We start from the raw sequence: 25786 nt of genomic DNA, 5'->3' as shown, positions 1-25786 counted from the left end.
AGTAACTAACTTTTAACTATTTTAATCAATTATACTTTAAACTCTCTTAAATTAGGTCAAATAATCCCTTTCAATATGTACGTTTTGTGCATCACGTGCATATTTTATATAAATACGGAGATACTTGACCCGCATTTGGAGAGTTTGGGATTAAATTGATCAATTGGTTGAGAGTAGATCATCTAATATGAATCACAAGTTCATAAATCTTTGCTATAAAAAAAATAAAATAAAGAAAGTTTCACTTTCATCACATGATGGAATGGGCAACACATCTAATTTAATAGCTTAAGTATTAGATTATTTATTATCTAAAAAAAAAAGAGTACCATTAGATTATTTAGTGCTGCCATACCGGAGAGATCTATCCGTGTGTTTGTAGTTTTATTCTGCTACCCAACCAACTAACCATTCTTTAAATATTTCATTAAATGCATTTAACAAAAACAATACTTATATTTTTTTTTTTACCAAAGGCTAAAATTTCCATTAATAATAACGAAAATTACATGAACGGTTTCTCAACATACTGAGTCAACTATTCTAGAAAAGATGATGAGAGCTGTAAAAATACAGTCATCGACTAGGGCTAAACTAACCACCAAGGGTCACCCAAATTTGTAGACTAAAACTAGATTTAATAATAAAATCTAGATTTATTGAATGTTCTAAGGAAGTCTAACTTCGAATGCACGACTGATCACATCTTCTGTGATACATCTGTTCTCTTGAGATTAACAATAACATCGATATTGACGCAAAACATACCTGTTCTTGATGAAATCTGTCGTAAAATGCTGCCTATAATTGTTTCAGAGATCCAAGTCGTTTGCACCGCAAAAAACAATTTCATCTCCAAAGATGAAAAAAAACTACTCTTAATTTCGATTAGATTAGATCTAATCTCAATTAAAATACTATGGTAGAAAATAATTTCTAGATCTAAACCAAAATTGGCCAAGAAAGAAACTTTATTTAAAAACTAAAGATAAAAATTATGAAAAAAAACTAAATTTGAGAGATTGGTGGGGTGATTTTTGGCCAAAAATGACCAAAAACCACCCCCAAATGAACAAGAAGAAGAAAACTTACTAGGATTTGAGAGGTTTTTCAAAAGAGACCAAAAACCACCCCCACAAATCAATATTTATTATATAAAAACATTAAAGTTTATGGACTATCCATGGTCCAAAATTAAAAATAATCTGTCAATCACAATTACTAATAAACCCCACATTTATATTTTCATGGACCCATTTCTTAAAATTTGAAGGATTAGTAATGATTAAGGAGAAAATCAGCTTATAATATGGAACGACATTGATATACTTGTGTACTTTATTTATTCATATTTTTTTATAAAATGTCAACACAATTTTCTGTCAACCATTTTCAAACCAATTTTTGATAGCTCTCTTTCTCTGAAATAATCCACTTTCTTATATAATATTTAATAAATAAATAGCTCTAATAATTAATAAAATGTTAAGGAAATTAATTTTATTTTCGTGTCGGATAATTAATAATTTTACTACTTTAATAAGTAATATAATTTTAAACATATTTTATATATATTAATTATTAGAGAGTACATTTTTTTTGTTGAGAATCAGAGAATACATTGTTTACTTATTTATATTTGCACATTATGCATTTCATAATTTTTCTCTATTAACACATCTAAATAAAGTGCAATCATAATGAAATAAATTAGTTTTGCCTTACCAAATATTTCTTTCATTTAAGAGGGTATTTCAATTCAATCATGGCTGTTTTCCTTATTAAATGTGGTCCATTAAAATTAGTAGATGTAACTTTAACATTTATTTTCTTTACCTTTCAAATTAAATATAACAAATTGTTGGTTAACCCATTGGTTTCAATCACAAACTAGTCACTGCCATCCAGCTATTCAACTAATTGATTGAAGTAATCAGGATTCTCTTTGCTGAAAATACCTCCTTCAAGGATAAATATCATTTTTAGCCATAAAACTTTCCACATGATAGAAAAAAATAGTGATGATTAAGTTTTAAAAAGAACCCTAATTTCATTCATAGATGAAAAAGGCTCAATTCCGAAAATGTTAGGAACAATAAAATAACGAAAGAACAAAGGGTTAATTGCAAATGCATACACAAACTTTATCCTAATTTGCAATTACAACATAAACTTTGAAACTTGGTAATGTCAGTAGCCAACTTTCATTTTTTGGCAAATTGGTATGCCGACCAATCACAACGACACATGGCGGTATATTATAATGTGCACGTTAGTGCTTTTTATGTTTGGTGTATCGATTTGCCAAAAGTGTAAAGTTGGTTATTAACATTGCCAAGTTTCAAAGTTTATGTTGTAATTGCAAATTAGGATAAAATTCGTGTATAAATTTGCAATTAACCCAAAAACAAATAACAATAGTTAAAACAAATAACGATAGTTAGAAAAAAATAGATAGTTTGTGAGTAAAGGAGAGAATGACAAATAAATAAAGATCAAAAACTCTAGTTATCTTGTCTCTGTTTAATATTTTCTTCTTGACTAACATCATCAAAGGTAAAAAAAAAAAGTCTATGATGGTATACTCAATTTTATTTTTATTTATAATATCTTCTCCTTATTCATCATATTATCTTCTTTTAAAAAAAATTCAATTTTTTTTATCATTTTGAATCTTATCATGGTCGAAAGAATTGAAAAATTGAAAAATAATCGAACGAAGATTAAGTTATTTTGTTAGAGATGTATTTAATTTTATAAAGTTTTTTTATTTTGTTTATCAATACTTACGGCTTCCTTCATGGAGTTGTTTAATTTTATTTATTTTGTTCAGTAATATTTATGTCCTCTTTCATGCAAGTTTGTTTGTCTCTCGTCATAAAAGTTGATTTGTCTTTTCTAATGAAAATTAAAAAGAGTTGAATTTTTATTTATCAAAAATTGGAATCGTTTAAAAATCCGTCAAATGATAATAGTATTACGAATGAAATGATTGTTTTTGCTAATACGCCCATCACGGCTAATACATTATACTATACTATTATTTCGTTAACATGATTGATGATGGTTAAAAGATAAATTAATATTTGTAGTATGGTCTATATTAAATAAATTTATTTTTAAATTGATCTTAATATAGAGACTATTGTCTTTGATTGATTAAAATGACTGAAATTGAATTTTTGACTCAAAATCGTAAGTTAAGGATTAAATCGATCCTTTATACAAATTTCTTTTCTATTATAGAGAAAATTTTCATTCGGAAAAAATTGCTTTTAGGCACCGTTTGGATTGAGGGTTTTTAAAATCCATGAATTTTAGCAAAATCGATGGATTCTAAATCAATGAAATTTAAATACATAGATTTTAAAATTCCATCGTTTGGACTGAATATAAAATCAATGGATTTTTAATATTATTTATGAAAAATAATAAATAATATAACAATCCATCATCTATAAAAAATGGTGGATTTGGACTTTCCCACCTAGTAGGTGGGAAATCAAAACCCTCAAAAATGATGAATTGTAAAAAAATGAGAGAATTTATAAATCCATGGATTCTATTAAATTTTTTCCTAGGCAAACGATAGATTTTGTCAAAATCCATGGATTGTTTAGAATCCATAGTTTAGAATCCATCAATTCAAACAGTGCCTTACATATTATTTGGATTAGGGGTTGAGATAGGAAAAGAAGGGAAGGGAATGGTTGTAAAATTTCAACCTCTGTTTGGCAAAAAAAATTTAAAGGTTTTGAGGGGTTGAAAAATATTTCCCAACCCCCCTCAACCCTCATATGCCAACCCCTCATATTGGGGTGTTGAATTATTTTTAACTGATTTTTTTTATAAATCCTTCATTTACTTTATTATTTTCCCAAACATGGAAGGGTTATTCACAACCCTTACTTTTTTTTACCGTCCCTTACAGTACTCTATTTTACTTTAAAAATCCATACTTTACTTTAATGTCTTCTCTCCCAAACAAAGCCTTAAAGAAAACTTATCTAGAGGGAAATTATTTTATCATAAACAGAAAAGTTTCCATTCTAAGATATGTAAAAGTTTCAAAATTGATCATTTAATACATAAATTATTTCTCATCGTACAAAAACTTTCCTTGCGTATGAAAGAAAAACTTTGAACGAATTTGTCTCTTCGGCCAAAATTACTTTTCATCTTAATAAAATATTTTCTTCTGACATAACATTTCCTGTTTATAAAGTGAAGAAGATAATATCTATAAAGGTTAATTACAATTGCCTCCGTACATTCAGAGCCAAAGTATTGTAGTCCCCTCAATTTTAACATTTATTATTTACCACTTAATTTTTATATTTTATATAACTGAAATAAAGAAAAATATATAAGTTAAAAAAAATTAAAATTCAGGAGAAAATAGTTGTATTTTAAAATGTATGAAAGAATTAGTAGTTTAAACTTAAATTTACAAGATAATAGAAATTAATATAATAATATTGTTTACAATCAACCTTGATTGCATTTCAATTTGAATTTGAACAAGTATGCGATTTTGTTATCATCATATAGTGAAAAATAAAAAATCAGCAAAAAAATAGAAACTATATTTACCAGCACTTTTGAACTAAATATAAATTAATTTTTTTAATGTATTTATACTTATAATACAAATTTTAAATTCTAAAAGCAGAGTTAGAGTACTCAATGAGTTAGGAGCCCCATTTCGTCTTACCAAATGTAGAAAAACTCCGTATAGCGCACATATCATTTCAAAAACTAGTTTTTAATTTTAATAGTAAATCAAATAATAATGAAAATTTGATACAACATGGTTGAGCTAAACACCGAACTAATATTTATATCGACGTGTTAGAATACATACAATGCACAGTTAAAAAATTTAGTGAGAGAGACGAATATTAAAATAGAAAACTCTAATCGGAGATCTTTTCATATCAATCATGACACTGTTCAAACTTAAAATTTTCCCTTTACAAAAATATATATCTCCAACCAGACGACGGCTGCCACCGAAAGTGCCATTTTACACCTATTAAAACTATATCGTTTTGATAAAACTCTAAAAGCCTAAATAATAAGATATGTCGTTTTGGGTTTGGACTATTTTATTTTAATTATTTTAAATACAAGGAACAACGTACCAGAATAATTCAAATGTTTATTTAAAATCTCACTTGATCTATTATATTTTTCAATCTCATTTTGAGTCCTTATATTTCTTTCTTTAGTAAAAAATACACGAGTTAACTGTTAACATGAACATCGATATCCGTTAAGTAATTTGACATGACACTCTTTAATAAAAAATACACGAGTTTAGTTGGGTTCTAAACAAAAATATGAAGGGTCAAATGATATTTTAGTTAAATATTAAAGTCATTTTTATACTTTATTTGTGGAGGCAATAATGCAAACTTGCTCAATAAATTTTGAGCAGCAAGTCAATATTCATCGAAATTAGAGAAGAATTGCACATTGTTTGACACACAACACACTATTCTACCACCGTCATCACACTTCTCTATTCTACTTCATCCCAATGGGGCCCATCGAAACAGATCATGGGTCGTTAATTTCAAAGACGAAGCTTCTTTGGTTGGATTGGATGATGCATTAGCTGGATGAATGGCACGGATTAAAGGACGCTATTTATCAGTCATCACTATCATACACTCTTCTACATTCTATTATATCACCCCCCCTTCTTTAACAAGCCTCGCCGGAGATCCGCCTTGTTTGGTTAAAACTTTAAACCCTTTTTCTCTTCCACATTGCTAGGGGATATTATTGGGTCGGTTTGGTTAACTCAACCAAACCAAAACAAATAAATAAATTGGTTAATTTAGTTAAAGAATGATAATTAGAAAGGAAAAATACGTGTGGGAGAAATTAAAACAACGAGCTAACAGTTTGGTTAATTAAATCAAACTATTGCTATTTGCTGGTAGTTCATAGATATATGCATCTAGTGGGATTTGATAAGGTTGATCTATCATACGATCTTAAAATGCATAAATTGTCTTTTAATTTTTAATATTTAATAATTTATTTACTAAAAATGATGAAAATCTTTTCTTATAAGAAATAGTTTTTAATTTAGAAATTATTTTAGACTATAAAATAATATTTTTTAATATGAATAATTTAATCTAAATAATTAATATAATTAAAGCAACTATCACCTGTTAATTTTCTTTTTCAAAATAGAGTTGTTTCATATTCGCAGTTGTTTAAGCTTTAAAAAGCTAATAACGACTATTGGAGATATTTCATTAAATACATACGGAAAATAGAAGTTAAAAGTTAAATCAAATGTTCTCTTAATTTTTATCAAAACGTCTTTTTATTAGTTTTTTTAGTGTATTTCTATTGATTTATTTATTTCATTACAACAAAATTTTACATAATATTTTACCATAATAATATACGTATTTTTCCATTAATAAAACAATTAAAATATTCTTTTTAGGTAATAATATTCATTATAGAATTAAAAAAAGGTAAGTATTTAAAACCTAATGCATCAAAATGGAAAATATTGTCTAGAAATACCCATCCAAACGGTCCCTTAATCACAATCTCTCTCTCAAAAATTTCTCAGCACTGCACACTCACTCTCTCTGCATAATCTCGTCTGATCTCACTTCACTAATTATAAAATATAAATAATTCAATAAATCAAAATCACATCACTCTCCCTTTCTCTCTCTAACATTTTCTCTCTCTACTGTAACACAACAACACAAATAAAAAACAGAGTAATCAATTTTTGATTTCATTTTCCTTCTTTTCAAAGCAATGCAGCTACCGCGACAGATCATTTAAGTAGTAAAAAAATGGCCGCTAAATGTTCTCATCGGAATAACAGCGTCGGATCCTTGATTCTTGAACACCACCACCACCACCGCCATAACCGTTCTTCCTCCACCGCCACCACCACCTCCTCTTCCTCCTCAGACAGTTCCCATCATTTCCGCCTCTGGTCTTCCTCATTCCGCCGTACAATCCTCGACGCCGTCAGCTGCGGCGGAAGCTCTCGATACCGCCACCACGAGGACGACTTCGCTTCCACCACCACCGCCACAACAACCACCACCGTCACCAGTGCTACAAATGTGAGTGAGAAAAAGATAGGAAGAGTAAAAAACGGAAAATCGGAGAAATTATCGGATCTGTTGAGTATAGCAGAAGCTGAAAGCGAAATAGAGACGATTAAAAAAGTAGAGGTATTAGAAGAGTTGAAATCCGTCGTTAAAGAGCTGCAATTAGAAAATGAGAGTGTTAAAAAAGAATCAGCAGCTTCTCGTGTACGATTGCTGGCGAAAGAAGACTGTGGAGTTCGAGTTACGCTTGCTATGTTAGGTGCTATTCCTCCTTTAGTTGCTATGCTCGATTTTGATAATGTCGACCTTCATATCGCTTCTCTCTACGCCTTGCTCAATCTCGCCATCGGCAATGATGCGTGAGTTTTTCTTTAATTTAATTTATATTTTTTATTATGTTATGAACTTGATTGTGCACTGTTGTTTTTTAATTGTTCTTGAAGATGAAGTTGTCTCCTGTGTTGTTGAGTGTGATTTTGATGGAGTTCAGTTGTTTCTTTTAATTTGTACATGATTTGGTTTTGTGGATTTTAGTGGCTTTAGATCGATAATGTGTAGTCATTTTCTTGCATTTGTTGTTTTTAGGGTTATTTTCGTAAAATATCTATACCTTTCGCTTATTTTTTCCCGATTATTTTCGTAAAATATTTATACCTTTCGTGTCTTTTTTATTATTTTTGTAAAATATCTATATCTTTCGCGTTCTTTTCGATTTAAGCACATCTTACCCAACATGACACTATACATTTCAACCTTTCTAAAATTTTCATTCTATAGCCCAAGTTGTTTTAGGCATTTTTCTTTGCAAAAACGACGTCGTTTTAATCGTTTTAAATTATCAAAATGGCATCAAATAATACATTTAGACTATAAATGTCACAAAAATGAAAGCTTGGATTTTTTCATGCTGAAAAAAATAAAAGATTGGAATGTACTTGACATGTTTGGTAAGATGTTCTTGAATCCAAGAAAACGCCGAAAGTGAGTATATTTTATGACAGTAATTCTTTTCTTTTAATTCTTTGCAGAAAACTATATCTCAAAATTTGTTTTGAGTAGTCGCTTTCTAGTTACTAGTTTCCTTTGCAATTTTTTTCGAACAGTATCTTTCTCATTTAGTCTTGTTTTGTCATACTCTTTCGTTTCCGTTTTTCATAATCTATGATGGTGATAATTTGGCTGTGAGGGAATTCATTAAATGAAGATTTTATCTTTCATATTCAGTTTTCTTAATTTAGTTGTGGAGGAATTAATTAAAATAACACATTGTGGGATTGTTTTACAGGAATAAAGCTGCAATTGTCAAAGCAGGGGCTGTTCATAAAATGCTGAAGATCATAGAATCATCATGTCCACCAAACCCGTCCGTATCTGAAGCAATTATAGCAAATTTTCTTGGATTGAGTGCTTTGGACTCGAATAAACCTATTATAGGTTCTTCGGGTGCAATCCCGTTCTTGGTAAATGCCCTTAAGGATTTGGACCAAAAAAGTAGCATTCAAGCAAAACAAGATGCTGTTCGAGCTCTCTACAACCTTTCAATATTTTCCCCTAATGTATCATTTATTGTAGAAACTAATTTGATTCCGTTTCTCATGAATTCACTGGGAGACATGGAAGTAAGCGAAAGAATACTTTCGATTTTGAGCAATGTAGTATCGGCCCCAGAAGGTAGAAAGGCAATTAGTAAAGTGCCGGATGCTTTTACAATTCTGGTCGATGTGTTGAACTGGACAGACTCGCCTGGATGCCAAGAGAAAGCGACTTATGTACTGATGGTGATGGCACATAAAGCGTATGGAGACAGACAGGCCATGATAGAAGCTGGAATTGTATCATCATTGCTTGAATTAACACTTTTGGGTAGCACATTATCGCAGAAACGGGCTTCGAGGATCCTCGAGTGTTTGAGAGTAGATAAGGGGAAGCAAGTTTCAGGTAGTTTTGGTGGGAATTCGAGTGCAGCTGTCTCTGCTCCTATGTATGGATCATCAACCTCTTCAACAAACGCGAATGGAGTCTCAAAAGAGTGTTTGGAGGAAGCGGAAGATATGATGAGTGAGGAAAACAAAGCAGTGAAACAATTAGTACAACAGAGTCTGCAGAACAATATGAGGAGAATTGTTAAGAGGGCAAATTTGCCACAAGATTTCGTTCCGTCCGAGCATTTTAAGTCGCTCACAGCAAGTTCAACTTCCAAAAGTTTACCATTCTAATGTGATTGAATGCAGCAAGATAGGGATGAAATTTGAAAAGGAACACCTTGAAGTTAGTCTTCCTGTCATTATTACAATTTCCCTTGTGTCGTTTTTAGCTGAATTGTTAGTATACTATCAGGCCATCATGTGTCAAATTTTTGTATAACTTTATACTATAGTTATTTAGTAAATATTTTACTTCTCTTCCTACATAAACAGATAGGCTGTTTAATTTTTTTGACCTTCATCTGAAATTTTTAATATTTCCACCATGAACATTTGTTTTCAGAAGGTGGTGTGCTCATTTTCTTCTGCATAGAATTAAAAACAGTTCACTACCTAGTTTTGGTCTAGGGAATCTTTCTATATTTTAGCTACTGTATTTTTTTAAGGGTGTGCAGGTTTCATCCTGAATATTGGGATTTACAGAGTTGAATAAAATCTTTTTTATTTCCATATTTGTGTTGGTAGTGGGAACATGAAGGGTTTATCTTGAAATCTTTATTTGTGAGCATGTGAATTGACCTGATTTACTGACCTGTTCTGTTTTTTTTTTTAATCTATTTACAGGCTACGGGAGGAAAATGGAAGAAGAATCTGAGGTGAGCTGTCTACTTATAAAATTTATGCACATTTTTTCCTCACCAGGTATTTTTTATTCTAAGTGCTGCTATGGTGGTGGGGAATGGTCACATTAACTGAGTAAAGGATCATTTCGATCTTTGAATATATAAGACAAAGTTATATAAATTAAGTTATGCAAATTTTGTGATAATTTAGTTCATAGTTCTTTAAAGGCCTAACTACTTTAAAAAAACCCACCTTGTAACTTTTTTTGCATCTATACCTTAATTTAGGAAAAAAATTCAATTTTATCCTATTTTGGGTTTTTATGTTTCACCTTTACCACGAACATAATTCCGGTCTTTAAATTAAAGGATTGAAATGACCCTTTACTCGTCACTTATCTTCTATGGTGTAAATATTGATGTTGTAAAATAATTTTACATTCATAAAAAAATTTGGACGACTCATGCTTATGCTAATTGATTATGAAACTTCATTTCTTCTACCACAAAATGAAATTTTGAATGTTTAAGATCTAAGTTGAAAATTCTGAAAATGTGCATTATTGGTTTGGCTTATTATGTAGTTTTTTTTTTTTTTTTTTTCCAAAGATAAATCTATTGATGAAGATAACAATACAAATGAAAGTCATATGACAATAATTTTTTTTTATATGATCTTTCAAAATTAAAGCAACCAATAAAAGGCAACAAACGTGATACAAGCAAAGATTAAAAAGAAGTCTAATCATGGATCCCGCAAACTTAACACAACGATAAACCGTCGGACGGGGAGTTCGATCTTCTTCTTCCGATGAGACGGAAAATCCGCTTGAACCGTTGAAGCGTAGTATTTTTGCCAACCAACCATCTTCATCATGTAGATCTATAAAGTTAAGAGTCACAAACCTCTTAATTTTTAGATCTACAAAAACTTGACTTTGAAGAACGATCAAACACTAAATTTTTTTTGTAGATCTAAAAAATCAAAGCAAAGAGGTAGTAAAGACCTTAAAATTTATTCCAACATAATAAAATCAAAAAAAACCCAACTCGAAATTAAAATCTTAACAAAGATTTATTGAACTAAAGAGTAAATCTAGATTACTTAGTAATATGGGCGGAGAGAAGATGATTTTCCGGCTATCCGGAAAGATCATCTTCTCCCACCCTCAAAGAGATGAAGAAAATGGAAGTTTTTTTCTAGAGAGAAGTGAGAGCATAAATATTAGAGAGAGAATCTGATCTTTTTTGCAATTATTATGTAGTTCAGGAAGTGGCTCCTATATATGTACTTAGTTAGGAAACAAGTTCGCCAGTTGTTTGATCATCAATCTACGAACTAGATGACAAATATCTCCGATGACACGATTACGATCTTTCATATGCTTGCATGCATTAATTTTGCTGTAACCCAGTTGAGATATATAACAAAATGATTTCATCATTTGGCTTATTTATGATTTATTTTTTTGGATTTTTCAATTTAATCCCTGTGGTTTAAATAGAGTGTGATATCATAACATGTTAGAAGTCGTTAGCAACAAATTCTTTATTGTAAGAACTTTTTTTATTTTAGAAGTAAGAAAAATAAATTACTATTAATTACTATTATTTTTGGACAATTGGACATATATATAATAATAATTGATGGTACTAGGAGGAGTGGGTCTATGTTCTGTTTCTCTTTGACTATTTCCACATATTGATATTATTGAGAACTTAAAAAAGGTGCTTGTTTGCTGGGGGAATTGAATAGTTGACAAAATGTGCAAATTGCAGTGCTTCTTTATACCATATTGCAGCTTCTATATAGTATATATATTCTCTTTTACATGATTACAACTAATGTATAACCACGTCAAGTCGAGTCGAAAAACTATAGAAATAATTAAGAATCGAGTTAGACTCTTTGATTGTCTATAGAAACATGTGAAAATTATTTTGAATGTAAACTAAAGGTATTATTGTAATCATATGTAATTGTGAAGGGCGAAAAAGAAAATAAATAAAAGTTTGATCAAGCTCGCAAACTTATGGAGTCGAATATTTTGATGTTCAAGCAGAACTCAATATTAATCGAGTTGATGTTAAATATTGTTGTATGATTGGCTTGGTTTTCTTATTACATATAGAGAGTTTTTTTTTTTTTTTTTTTTTTTTTTGAGAATATATAGAGAGTTGGATTCATGTGTGATGTTCACACTCCCATTAAAAAAAAAAAGGAAACACAGGAAACATTGTTTTTCTTATCAGTGTATACACTATATAGTGCGTGCTAATTATTTATTAATAACATATAAACTCAATGGATAGTATATAGTATTATAAACAATTTTCACATTAATTTTTTTGTAATTTACGAATAATAGAGTTAATGTGAAATGGGTAGGCAATGAATTTTGAAATGAAGACACAATGAGACAGGGGAAAGAATAAAAATGGGGTATTATATATTTGTCCCTAACTAGAATCGTATCTTATACTATTTGAGTATTACTAGCATTTACCTAAATAATGGGACCTGCAACTCTTTATTATGCATGGCAACATGATATTTCAATTTCAACCGTCCGATTTGATGGAGCCCATGTATTGGTTACATCAAGAAAAGAGTACGTACACCCATGTTATGTCCTGTGCTAGTCAACATATGATTTTCTCATTTTTTCCACCGACACTATAAGCCGCTCATTCATCTTCAACCCCAACATTTTATTTTTAGTTTCAAAATCTTATATGACATTGAATTGGTTAATCGTTGACCCAACGCCGTTTGAATTGGTTAATCGTTGACCCAACGCCGTACAGTAAATCCTCTAATACTCCCTCCACTTTTTTTAGTTGTCCATTTAAAAAAAATTACACATATAAAAACAATGCTTATTTTGTCTTAAATTACAAAGAAAAATATTAATATAACCCCACTAGTTAATAAATGCTTTCTAAAGTAAAATATAGAGTCATTTATTAGGCATGGGTAAATTTGGAAAATAAAAATTAAAATCATCTTAAATCTCTAAATGGACAACTATTGATTAGGGATGAACAAAAACCGAACCAAACCATTAATCTGATCCAAACCAACCCGAAATTATTTTTGGTTTGGTTAAAATGGTTAAAATGGATTGGTTTGATTTCAAATTATAAAAAAGTATGGTTTTTGGTTTTGGTTTGGTTTCAACTAGTGGTTAACCGAACCGACCGAAAAACCGAAGTTCACAATAATATTATTTTTATTAATATTTATATATGTATAAATAAATATAAAATTTATTTATTGAAATATTTATATATAAATATAATATGTGTGTATAGATACATATATGAAAATAAAATATATAAACTAATTCACACATATAAGTAAAAATTATTACGTATAATTGTATATAATATTTATCTAAATCTATATTAACCAAACCGAACCAAACCGAACTGAAACCGATGCTAAAGTTTGGATAATCGAACCGAAATTTTACGTAAATATTTGGCATGGTTTGGTTTTTATATTTTCCTTAAAATATGGTTTGGCTTTAGAGTTTACTAAACCAAACCAAAACGAACCGAACCATGCTCACCCCTACTATTGATGGAAAAATATGTTTGTCTAAAGTGACAACTAAAAAAAATGGAGGGAGTAGTTAATATTTAATAAATTAATAATTCTAATAATTATTAAAAAATTGAAGGAACCAACTTCGTTTCACGTCAGATAATTAATAATTCTATTATTTAATAATTAATAAAATTTATTAGAGAATTTTTTTTAAAGAAATATATAACAATTGATGATTTATTTGAGACAATAAAAATTTTGATCCATAAGGTGAAAGCTAAAACATCATTAAATTATGAATAAAATTTTCCTACAACCATTGACGTGGCATTTTTTAGTGGCCATCTTCAATGCATCTAATATATTTGTAAAATTTCAACTTTAGTTCCTACATTTCACATTACACATGCCCACACAACTTGTGACTTCTAAATTGCAACCTGATAAGCAGTATGATCGTTTATTTTCAATTTATAGTCACTCTCTATATTTTAGTAGTTATTTTAGACGGTAATATTGCAGATATAAAATGATTGTTTAAATGAAATTAATAAAAATTATTAAATTAGTTAACGAAATAATATTTTTTATAAGTTAAGTATACTAATATTTTTTTTTTGAAATAATATATTATTTTAGATAAACATATATTTCATTCGTTTTTATTTTATAAAATTATAGTAAGTTACAGTTAAATAATTTTAGGTAATGGGTATAATAGTAACTTTTAAATTATTAAATGAAATTATAATATTCTATATTATTATTAATATATGAATTAAGTTTTCTTAATTTAATTTTTTATTCATGATAAAATGTTAATAAAAAATATAGTTGAAAAAATAAAATAGTCTAAATAATTAAAATATAACTTTTAATAAAATGTAGGAACTAAAGGTGAATTTTTGCAAATATATTAAATGTATTGAAGATGACCACTCAAAAGATGCCATGTCAATGGTTGTGGGAATTCTTAAATTATAACTTTTTTTGTTCATTGGAACAAAGTTTAAGAAAAATTATTAGATGAGCAAGTGAAGCATTCCTATTATAACAAGATATTAACAATTATTTTATTTTATGAATACAGTTTTTTGATAATTATTTTTTAATTTATTATTAGATTAATATTTTGTAACTGCATACAAATTTATTTCTTTTGGATTTGATGGATACCGAATCCTACTGAAAGCATAATGGAGCCGAGTAGCAGGAGATCCGCTCTCAGGCGACACCGGACTCCCCCTGAAGACCGAAAGATATGAAGGAGATGCCGAATCTCTAAGATTCGGTAACACCCTAATAAAGACCGAATCCCACATGATCCGCCGAGAGCGCGTCAGGTCCGGGATTCGGGTAAACGACTAAGTATGGAAATATTGTCCTATTAGGACACAAACACTACATATGGAAGGATAAGCTCTACTTTAGGAAGATAAGACTATTTAGGAAGACGTTCCTAAATAGGACTCTTGTCAGATTAAGGTAGATCCCGACAAATCAGGAGAATCTCTAGGATACGGCCGAATCCCTACAAAGTAGGATTCACCTGCCTAATACAACTCTACTAGGTATATTCGACTACTATAAAAGGAGCACGAGGTATGCCTAGAATCACAATTACATTCATATACTCAAAACGCTGCTCAAAGCTCTAGACTGACTTTAGCATCGGAGAGTTAATCGGACAACCACCGTCCGGTTAGCTTCTACCCTGTTTTGCAGGTTCACTCACCGGTTCAGAAGGCAGACTCCATCAATTGGCGCCGTCTGTGGGAAAAGCTTAACTAAACTTCAAAAGAAGGAGCTTTTCTGAACTCAAAAAACAAATCTCATTGAAGAAGATGACTTCTGAAAGAGTAAACCTGAAAGACAAACAACCAATGGACCCAAAAAGCACTCCGGAGATAATCAACGTGACGGAAGACGGGCTTCACAACTCCGGGGAAAAAAGCAACACCGGAGGGCCCTCTTTCTCAACACCCCAGTACCAAACTAATCCAATAAGGGGAAGCATCCCAATTGCTTTCAACCTAGGCACTGAAGAACAAGCACCAAACGCAGCAGCACAAGACTCACACAACGAAATGCTGAAGAAGATACTGGAATCTGTGCAGGCAAATATTGACAGATTGGCTAGCGAAGCCAAAAGAACAAACGACAGGCACGAAGAAACTATGAAAATCCTAAGGGAAAAATTCAGCCCTACAGCTCCCAGAAGAAGAGAAAATGCAAACCCAGGCCGACGAGAGGCAAGGGCAGAAAACAATAAAAGCAAGGAACCCCGAACCAGAGGGAACGGAGAAAGAAACGAAGCAAGAAACCAGCGAGAAAATAGAACCAGCGACGAGGAAAGTTCGAACAGAGACAAATCCAACGAGGAATCACCGGAGACACCCAGAAATGAGCACAACCAGGAGGACGCCAGGAGCGGTCTGAATTCAAAGAGAGACGAACGAAGGGAGAAGGAAAAAGAAGACGCCCCACCAAAGAGTAAGCGACAGGAAAGAGATGCAGGGAAAGAGCAAACTAAGAAAAAACACCAAGAAGGAGAGGGCGAATCGTCAGAAACACCCCAAAAAAGCAAAGCCACATATGTGGTGGAAGAAGATTTGGAAGAGAAGATCGCCAAAGCGCTCAAAAAACTAAAATCTGAAGAATTGGATATAGACGACCTCAGGCTGAAAGGATCACCCCTCTCGCCCGAGATCATGGAGGAAACTATCCCGCACAGCATGAAGTTGCCGATCCTTCCAATTTTCAATGGAGAAGGAGACCCCCGAGACCATACTTCTAGGTTCACAGCGACCATGGGGCTACTCAGCGTATCAGACGCCATTCTTTGCAGGGTTTTCCCCACCACACTCACGGGCACGGCCCAGAGATGGTATAACAAGTTAAAACCAGGCTCGATCAAAAGCTTCGCTTCGCTCTCAACGGAGTTCCTTAATAGATATCTCACAAACATCCCAGCTAAAACCACTACGAGTATCCTGAGAGCCTGCATCCAAGAAGAAGGAGAAACCCTGCGAAGCTACATCGAACGATTCAACAAGCAAGCTATGAAGATAGACAACCTGAACGTCGACATGGCGACAGAAGCATTGCGAGAAGGAACGCGATTCGGAAAGCTGGTGGACAAGTTGCTAGTCAATAAACCCACAACTTTCTCGAACCTAATGGGCATAGCCCAGAAATACTTCGAGTTAGACGAAGGGCGAAGGGCGATTCGCGGTAAGGAAGCAAAAGGAAAAGAATCGAAAGAGAGATCCAGAGAAAAAACCAAGTCCAAACCTGATGACAGGAGAGGAAGACCCGAAGAAAGCAGACGATTCGCCCCCCAGACAAGATATGAATCAAGATACGATCCCAGAGATGACGAGAATAACTTCACTCCGCTAAACACCAGCCGAACTAATGTCCTCATGTGGATCAAAGAAAACGTCAAAAACGTGGTATGGCCACCAAAGATGAAAGCAGAGATAAGAGACACTAGGAAGTTCTGCAAATTTCACGACGATTACGGACATGAAACGGATACCTGCAGGGACTTGAAGGTCGAGATCGAAAGAATGATCGACACAGGCGAGCTGAGGAAATTTGTGGCCCGAAAAGAGAAGAGCAACGACAAGGGAGAAAAAAGAAACAGAGAAGACAAGCCGAAAGAAAAGGAAGACGAGCGCCCATCCAAAATTCTGGGAACCATACACATGATTAATGGTGGAGGGCATAGCAGCTCCACGATCAGGAGGAAGCAGAGGAAGGAAGTAATGAACATACGAGAAACTCACATGCCGCCAGTGATCTTCGATGTAGAAGACTATGAACACGTCAAAGCACCCCACAACGATGCTCTGGTAGTAACTACTATCATTGAAAATTGGAACATGGAGCGGATCCTAATCGACGAAGGAAGCGCGGTAAACCTGATGACAAACGCAGCATACAAAATGCTGGGAGGAACAGCGTCAAGGCTACGCCGAGTCCCAATCCCGCTATCGGGACTCGGCGGCCCCTCCATCACTCCACTGGGAGCAGTCACCTTGGAAGTAATAATCGGCCCAGAAAGAGGAATAAATAAGAAAATCATGTCACTATTTAACATAGTGGACATGGAACTGACATACAATGCCATCCTATGAAGGCCTTTCCTCCATGATTCGGCAGCAGTAACCAGCATAAGAGCGTTGGCAATGAAAGTACCAACCGAAAAGGGAGTAGTGACGCTGAGAGGAGACCAAGGAATAGCCAAGAAGTGCTATGACGAGTCAGTGGTGGATCTCCAAGAAAACAAGACCGAAAAGAAGGAAGAATAGGAATGAAAAACGACCCATCATCGGTAACGACTTTCCGTCTTACCAGATGGCGTCAAATCTATCTTTAATGTTTTGTATGCCATCTTTTTATCAATAAAAATTCAATTTCGCTACCATCTGATTAGCCAGACGAACCAATAAAGAAATAAAAATCAAGAACAGCCACGAATGATTAAATCAAAGACGAAAGAAGAAAAAATAAATTAAAGATCAAATTCAAGAAAAGCTAAAAGCCAAGAAAATGAGTTTAAATTAACTCAAAGCAAAATCGCCGAACTAGGCAAATCACCACGAAAGGCTAAAAGCCAAGAAAATGAGTTTAAATTAACTCAAGGCAAAATCGCCGAACTAGGCAAATCGCCACGAAAGGCTAAGAGCCAAGAAAATGAGTTTAAATTAACTCAAAGCAAAATCGCCGAACCAGGCAAATCGCCACAAAAGGCTAAAAATGAGTTTAGATTAACTCAGAAAAGGCAAATCGCCAAAAAAGAGTTTAGATTAACTCGAAACAAAAACAAAAATAAAAAGAGTTTAAATTAACTCTACAAAAGCAACGCCAAGAACAGGGTTTAGAATAACCCTCGAGGCAAGACAAGTACATAAAAATAAGGCGAAAGCACATTTCAAAGAAACACGAAGAAAACATATTCATAAATTGCGAATTACAAAAAGCAAAATTATTACATCAGCAAATACAATCAAAAGATAAACTACTAGACACGGTCTTTAGACATCTTGACAAGAAGATCACGAGCGATGGCTTGGGGATCCAACCCATTAACCCCAGAAAGATCAATATCAGGATTTTGCTCTAGAAGCTTCCTCCCAATCGCAAGACGATACTCGCTTATCAAAGCAGAGTAAAAAGCTTTCGTATCTAGCAGACGGATATGAAGACTCTCAACTTCCGATCTTAGACTGTCCCTCTCCCCACCAACGAGGGAATTGATTCGAATGAGCTCCTCAATCTCTTGAGTCAAGTCATCGGTCTTCTTCTCGATCACCTTCACTTGACGATCATTAATCGCATCCTGCGCCTTGAGCTGCGCCAGAAGGGAATCATGCTCTTCCAAAGAGGCCTTCAATTTTGCCCTTTCGGACTCGGAAGCCGCCAAAAGAGAAGACAGACGCTCGACCTCCTCCTCGGCATACTGTCGGCGGTCGTTCAATACCAGAACAGATTGAAGAGCCTACACACACCAGAAATAAACAAATAAGAAAACAACTGAATACAAAAAAACATATTATACTCAGGAAAGAAAGCACTTACAGAGAAACCATGAAAACAAGCCAGATCGGAAAGCTCTTGACCCGGCCTACCACAAAACCACGTGACATCAGCAGGAATCGCCAAAGTCCGGATATATTCCGCTAGCACTCTCGGATTCAGCAAACTGGCAGGATCCTGACCTTCGACCCACTGAACCAAGTCTGGAGCAGAAGAAGAGCTTCCAGGAAAACTCTCCCTTGTTGGAGAACCATCACCAACTCGACGTCTTTTTCTAGACGGAGAATCCGGGTCTCGACCTAGAGAAATCTCTCCCGAATCAGCAACAACAGGCCCCTCTGAGGCCACACCCCCAACTCCCCCCGAGACGATAGATGATGCTAGAGGGGGAAGTAGTGACGGAACCGCCTCGTCACCTACTGGATCAGCCGATCCACCATCATCATCTACAATAATTATCTCAGGCAACGCCATCTCGGCAGGAGCTATGGGAATATCAACAGGAGCCCCATCCACGCCAATGTCGCCAGGAATAATGTTGGCAAAAGGAACGTCAGGACCACCCATCGGAACGTCCAAATCTACTTGAAATCCGGAAAGGAAATCGTCAGAAGAAGAAGACATCCTACAAAAGAAACATTAAAAAGAACTTAAGCAAATTAATATACCTTGAACAAAAGAGTAGCAAAGATCCGCCAAGCCTCGAGGAGGATCCTCCAAAGGAAACCATCGACTCCGAAGATGACTATTAACCAAGACATCTAAAATGGGACGCGACACAATACTACAGGAAGATATGTCAAAAGCAAGTTTTGACTCGGATAAACTTAAAGGAGACGGACAGCTCCGAACTTGATGAGAAGAAAAACCGTCCGAAAAATGAAGAAAAGCAAATTTATGGTAAACAATAAAGAAACGCCTTCGCCAGCGACTGGTTAGGCAAGGAAGATAAATACGAGACCGCCCTTCCCTGCCAAGGGCGAAAACGAAGCAACCATCACACTTCCTAAAATCTACAAAATGATATAACACTTTGAGAGAAGGGGCACAACCCCGGAGCCTACATGCCTCCGAAAAGGCGAGCACTACTTTAATCGTACCAGGGTAAAGTTGCCCCAGAGCAACCTTTAAATCCCTACACACTTCTACTAAAAACGAATCTAAAGGAAACCTAAGACCAGCAGCAAATTGCTCTTCGAAGAGAACCGCCCTACAAGAAGACCCTGGAGAATCGGACGCAGCCATATCGGCACCGGGTAATATCACCCTATAATCAAAAGGAAAGCTATACTTAAAATAGATATCTAAGACTTCATCCCTACGAAGCTTTGATCGGGTAAAAGCCATAGCAGCGCATGCATCTTCCACTCGACTAAGAGGCATCCTAGAACAGGAAATCACAAACATAAACACAGAATAAGGATCAAACAAAAAATATATTGAAGAACACGTTGAAGAACACATCGAAGAACACCAAGTACAGAAGGAATTTCCAGAATATAAATCATGGAGAATATACAAAGAAGAAAGCCATATTAACATCCAAACGACGGAAGAAAACATACCTGAAAAATCTGGAGAAAACAAGTCACGAAGAATCAAATAATCAAACGAAGAACAAAAAGGAAATAGCTACAAGAAATGAGAGTAAATTCGAAAAGCAAAGTAAGAGGGAAAAGAAGAAATGCGAAGAGATTAAATACAAAACGCTTTTGAATCATTAAACGTTGAATCATTAAATGTCGACACGTGGCAACACAGAATCTTACTAAAGAAGAAACGTCACCCACAAACATATGGAACGACTCGTCCGGAATACAAAACGACTCGCCCGTATAAAAGAACTCAGCTCCAAAAGAGCTAAAATCCACTAAGGCATAAATGCCAAAATACTTCAGCTCACTTGCGGGGGGGCTAATGATGGATACCGAATCCTACTGAAAGCATAATGGAGCCGAGTAGCAGGAGATCCGCTCTCAGGCGACACCGGACTCCCCCTGAAGACCGAAAGATATGAAGGAGATGCCGAATCTCTAAGATTCGGTAACACCCTAATAAAGACCGAATCCCACATGATCCGCCGAGAGCGCGTCAGGTCCGGAATTCGGGTAAACGACTAAGTATGGAAATATTGTCCTATTAGGACACAAACACTACATATGGAAGGATAAGCTCTACTTTAGGAAGATAAGACTATTTAGGAAGACGTTCCTAAATAGGACTCTTGTCAGATTAAGGTAGATCCCGACAAATCAGGAGAATCTCTAGGATACGACCGAATCCCTACAAAGTAGGATTCACCTGCCTAATACAACTCTACTAGGTATATTCGACTACTATAAAAGGAGCACGAGGTATGCCTAGAATCACAATTACATTCATATACTCAAAACGCTGCTCAAAGCTCTAGACTGACTTTAGCATCGGAGAGTTAATCGGACAACCACCGTCCGGTTAGCTTCTACCCTGTTTTGCAGGTTCACTCACCGGTTCAGAAGGCAGACTCCATCAGGATTGAATAATTGTGAAATGTATTTGGTTGGCTTTTTTATAATATAATATTAATATTAGATTTACAAATGCAGATGTTATGAAATATGTTTTATATTTTTTATAACTTTTTCTATAAAAATTTAATAAATTAATAATTTAAATTTTTTTGGTCCACCATGTATATTAATTATTAGAGGGTCGACTGTATTTGTTTCATGAAATGAAATATAAATTAAAAAAACTTGTATCTATAAAATGAAATAATTAATATATAAAAAAATGAACGAAGATTCAGTTCACTCTTCAATTAAAAGTGATCAAGTTGGTATTTTTTAACAAATAAATCTGCAATTTGACCAAAGTGAAATATTTCTCTGAATTTTTTAAGAATGGATTTTTTGAATGTATATTTGTTGTGTTATTTTGAAAATTCAAAATAAAATGATCTAATTTAGCCAAGTTGTGAGTTTATTTGTCAAAGTAGCAAATATGGATATAATATTTTGTGCGGCCAATTTATGACTAAATTATTATATATAATTTTAAAAATATTTATTAAAACAAAATTTAAATATCTCGTATTAACCCCTTTAGTTTCAATAAATTCAAATTTGTATATATTATTATATAAAATAATTATATTTTGCCTTTCTTAGTTTCTATTCCTAACTATTTGTGAGCTATACAATCGAAAATGATTCATTGCGTCTCATTTATCATGAAAATATTAAAATGATAAATAGATGAACGTGATCGTTCGAGCAGACTCAAATTTTAAATCCTTACTGTTCTCACAAAGCTAAAACCAACGTATTGGTAAATAAAATTCACAATCGTACTGTAGCTTTTAACAGAAAAATAATAAAGAAATTAATAAAAGGTTGATAGAAATTTAAATATTGTAGCCGTTGTAAGTCACATAGAATGCAAGTGCAATCAATGAAGAGTTAGAATGCATATATTGTATAGTGATTTACATGTGACTTCAGAATCTCCCAATCTTTGGCATAATATAGCACTGATTAATGATATAAATAAACTAGGGCACATCCTTGTCTGACCAGTGGTTCATACCATTTTAATATATTTAATTTTTTTAACTAACGTACTAAATGTGGCTGCTTAATTTCTTCTCTGCGATTCATGATCATGAGGTGAACGAATTTTCTTTAACTAAGGGGACCATTAAATTGTTCAATTTAGAATAATATTTGAAAGATAGAAGTAGTAAAAATGATATTATCAACTGATATGCTCAGTTCATCGCGGATCTGTTGAGATAAGATTGCTATAAGTGAATATTTACGATCATAAATGAATCTTAATTTTAGGATAACGTTGCACCCGGTTTATAGGGCCGTTGGCCTACCAAGCACTTGCCCAATGTTCTTGCCGCCGCTTGATTGGTAGAGCGCTCATTAACCTTATTGTTCTCTCTGTTGGCTTTCACCATAACCTATGTTTCATCTATTTTAATTTGCAGCCAAACTCCGCATTAAATACAGTTCGTTCAACTACTTATCAATACTAGTTTTATATTACGTGATACGCACGTGACTCGTAATGTAACTCGTTAATTTATATATTAAGTAAATTCATTATACTCTATAACAATTTATTTTATTATAATTAATAGTAAATTAATTAGAATTTTTGTAGGAAATAAATATAATATTTCAATTTATTAATTTTTAAAATTAATTAGTGTTAATAGTATTTATTTGTAATTTATTATAGTAGTATGTATAATATTATATTAAGGCTTAATCACTCAAACCCCCTCCCCCCACCTTTAGCCCCTTTTGCAAATGTACCATGACGTAGAAATTTCTTCAATTTTATTCTAATTTGCCTTTTTATGTTCAATTGTACCCCGAAGTATTAAATTGACCACTATTCATTTATAAAAAAGTTTAAAATAATTTTTATTTTTTATATTATTAATAATATTAGAGTCTAATTGAAATTTATGCTAAAAATGAAGGATTATTTTTTTCAAGTAAAAAGAGGTCGATTTAATGCTTTAAGGTACAATAGAACATAAAAGGGCAAATTAGGGTAAAATTGAAAAAAAAATTACCTCGGATATATTTGCAAAAGAAGTTAAAGGTGGAGGAATTTTAAGTGATTATGCCTTATTGTTAGTTATTGATACAGGTCGATCTACGAGGGTCGCCCGTACTGTTTTCCTGCACAAATAACAGATGTAAGCTCAAAGGACCTCAGGCTGGTTCAGCCTGGAAGCCGCTCCGATGCTTAAGTCAATAAGGGTTTTTTTGTGAGTAAGTGAGTGTTGAAGTGTTTAAGTCTCTTTTATGCGTACCTTTCTCAACATTCGGCGGCTTCCTTTTATAGTGAGTTTATGGCAGTTGTCATCTGGTAAATCGTGGGTTTGTCCCACGACTTCTGATGATGGTTAAGGCACGTTCTCCGATTATCCCGGGTCGTGGAGGTAAGGGAACGAAGTGGACGAGGTAAGCTTGATAGCCAATCGGGCGGAGTCTGATTAAGGCCGACTTGGGCGATATTTGTATCATATCTGGGCGATGGTTCTTTCGGATACTTAGTGGGCGAGTATAGCGTTTCCTAGGCGATGCTTGGAGTTCGGATATTCTTAGGTCGGTATCAGATGTCCCCCCTGATGATCTCGCTAAGTCAAAGACTTGAAGCGCCAATTTTCAAAATTCAAATTCCCGGATTTTTCGAGATTATTTGAATTTCGAACGTTTTCTTCAGCAGTTACGAATTTCAAGCGTCCTTTGGCATATAAAAGAACGCGACCCTTGGGTTTTTTCATTAATTGATTGATTGTTTCGAGGAGTTTCCTGCAACTAGGTACTTGAGTGCCCTATTTCTGACTTGACATATAAAAGAGGCATTAGTTTCCAATTTTAATTTTTTTATTCTTGCTCTCCGTTTTGTCTAATTCCTTCGTCGTTGTTAATCATCTTTTCTAAACAGGCTTTCTTCGAGTTATATATTGCCAGATTCTCTTCTTTCATCAGTAAGTGACTTGGCCCTTTTTGCTTTTCTTCTAGTGTTCTTTTTATTTTCTGTTCTAGTCTTCAGTTAGTGCGTTTAGGATGTCTCTTTCCGAGGTTTCCTCGACTACTTCTTCTCCTTCTTCTTCTTCTGGGAGCGCTTCTAGTGATTCTCTTTATCCTGCTCCCCTTGCGATACTGGTCGATTTGAGTTCTGATGAGAAAGGGTTGTCTCAGAAGGTGGTTCCGGATAGTGAGGAGGGCGTGCCCCTTGTGGAAGATATTGACGCGCCTTCGGGGCTTAGTAATAGAGAACCGGGAGGCGAGGTTCCTTTGGGAGGTGATGATGGTGACGAGGGCGAAATGGGCGATGGTGAGGAGGATGGGGAGGATTATGTTTTGCAAAAACGTAAAGCGTCTTCTGGGACGTCCTCTGGCAAGAAAAAACCTTTGTCCGAGTGGCCCATCGTCCTTGGTCAAAGTGCCCTTGTATGGATTAGGGCGAGGTACGAGATTCCCCCTACTATCGGGCTCAGGATTCCTTCTGAAGGTTCTGCTGTTGACCAAGTCCTAGGCGACGACGAACATTTGATCTTTATAGAGGATTTTGAGGCGGGCTTGAGGCTACCACTTGATGGCTTTACACAGATGGTATTTGACCATTTTAAAATCCCTTTAGGTCAACTTCATCCTAACGCCCATCGCCACCTGACGGGGATTTTCATTCGTGGGCTCCATCTGAAGAGGTCGGTTGGTTATGAAATTGTTCGGTCGATTTACTCTCTTGGGAGGAAGAAAAGTGATGAGTTCTTTTATCTACAACCTGGCCGATCTCCCTTTTGTGGCCTTCCCAATTCTTTGAAGCGGTGGAAAGGTTCCTTCGTGATTGCTAAGCAGGAAGGGGGTTGGGGCTCCATCCCCAATGTATTTTTGGAAGGGCCTATGAAATTGGACAAGGTGAAGCTGAGCGAGGATGATCAGGAGACATTGCTTCTGCTCCGAGATGGTGAGAAGGTTCATGTGGTGAAGCTTATAGACCATTATTTTGGCTGGGATCAGGGCGTTGCTTCCAAGAGAAGCAGGAGAGTAAGGAGTGGCAAGAAGGGGAAGAAGGATGATGGTAAACAGGAAACCTCGCCCAGTAACGAGGACAAGTTTCCTGATGGGGGCGAACCACCTCTTTCTTCTCCCCTTAATATTTCTTCTATGCCCCTTAGTTCTTCTGGTACCTTGTTTGTACCATGAAGCTTTTATTTTCTTTGAATTCTGATATTCAGTTCCTGATACTTGTTTATTTCCTTGGAATTCTCAGTGCCAAATTTCAAGGAGCTTCAACAGAAGG

The 25786-nt window shown here is 34.2% G+C and overlaps 1 protein-coding gene across 2 annotated transcripts; it reads left to right on the top strand.

Moving 5' to 3' along the window:
* The first annotated feature begins 6572 nt into the window (after positions 1–6572).
* LOC126670117 (U-box domain-containing protein 7) lies at positions 6573–10068 on the top strand. Of its 2 annotated transcripts, XR_007638659.2 has the most exons (3): positions 6573–7465; positions 8392–9374; positions 9875–10068. XR_007638659.2 is itself a non-coding variant. In XM_050363782.2 (2 exons), the coding sequence occupies exons 1-2, from the start codon at positions 6840–6842 to the stop codon at positions 9320–9322; spliced, it is 1557 nt and encodes a 518-aa protein (XP_050219739.1). In that variant the 5' UTR covers positions 6573–6839; the 3' UTR covers positions 9323–9520. The 2 variants fall into 2 exon arrangements, 1 of the variants encoding a protein (XP_050219739.1); XM_050363782.2 differs by lacking the exon at positions 9875–10068 and having other exon boundaries at positions 8392–9520.
* Positions 10069–25786: the final 15718 nt, after the last annotated feature.

Source organism: Mercurialis annua, linkage group LG2 (assembly GCF_937616625.2).
Source record: "Mercurialis annua linkage group LG2, ddMerAnnu1.2, whole genome shotgun sequence".
NCBI classification, from domain to species: Eukaryota; Viridiplantae; Streptophyta; class Magnoliopsida; order Malpighiales; family Euphorbiaceae; genus Mercurialis; species Mercurialis annua.
This window is presented reverse-complemented; position numbering and strand designations above follow the sequence as displayed.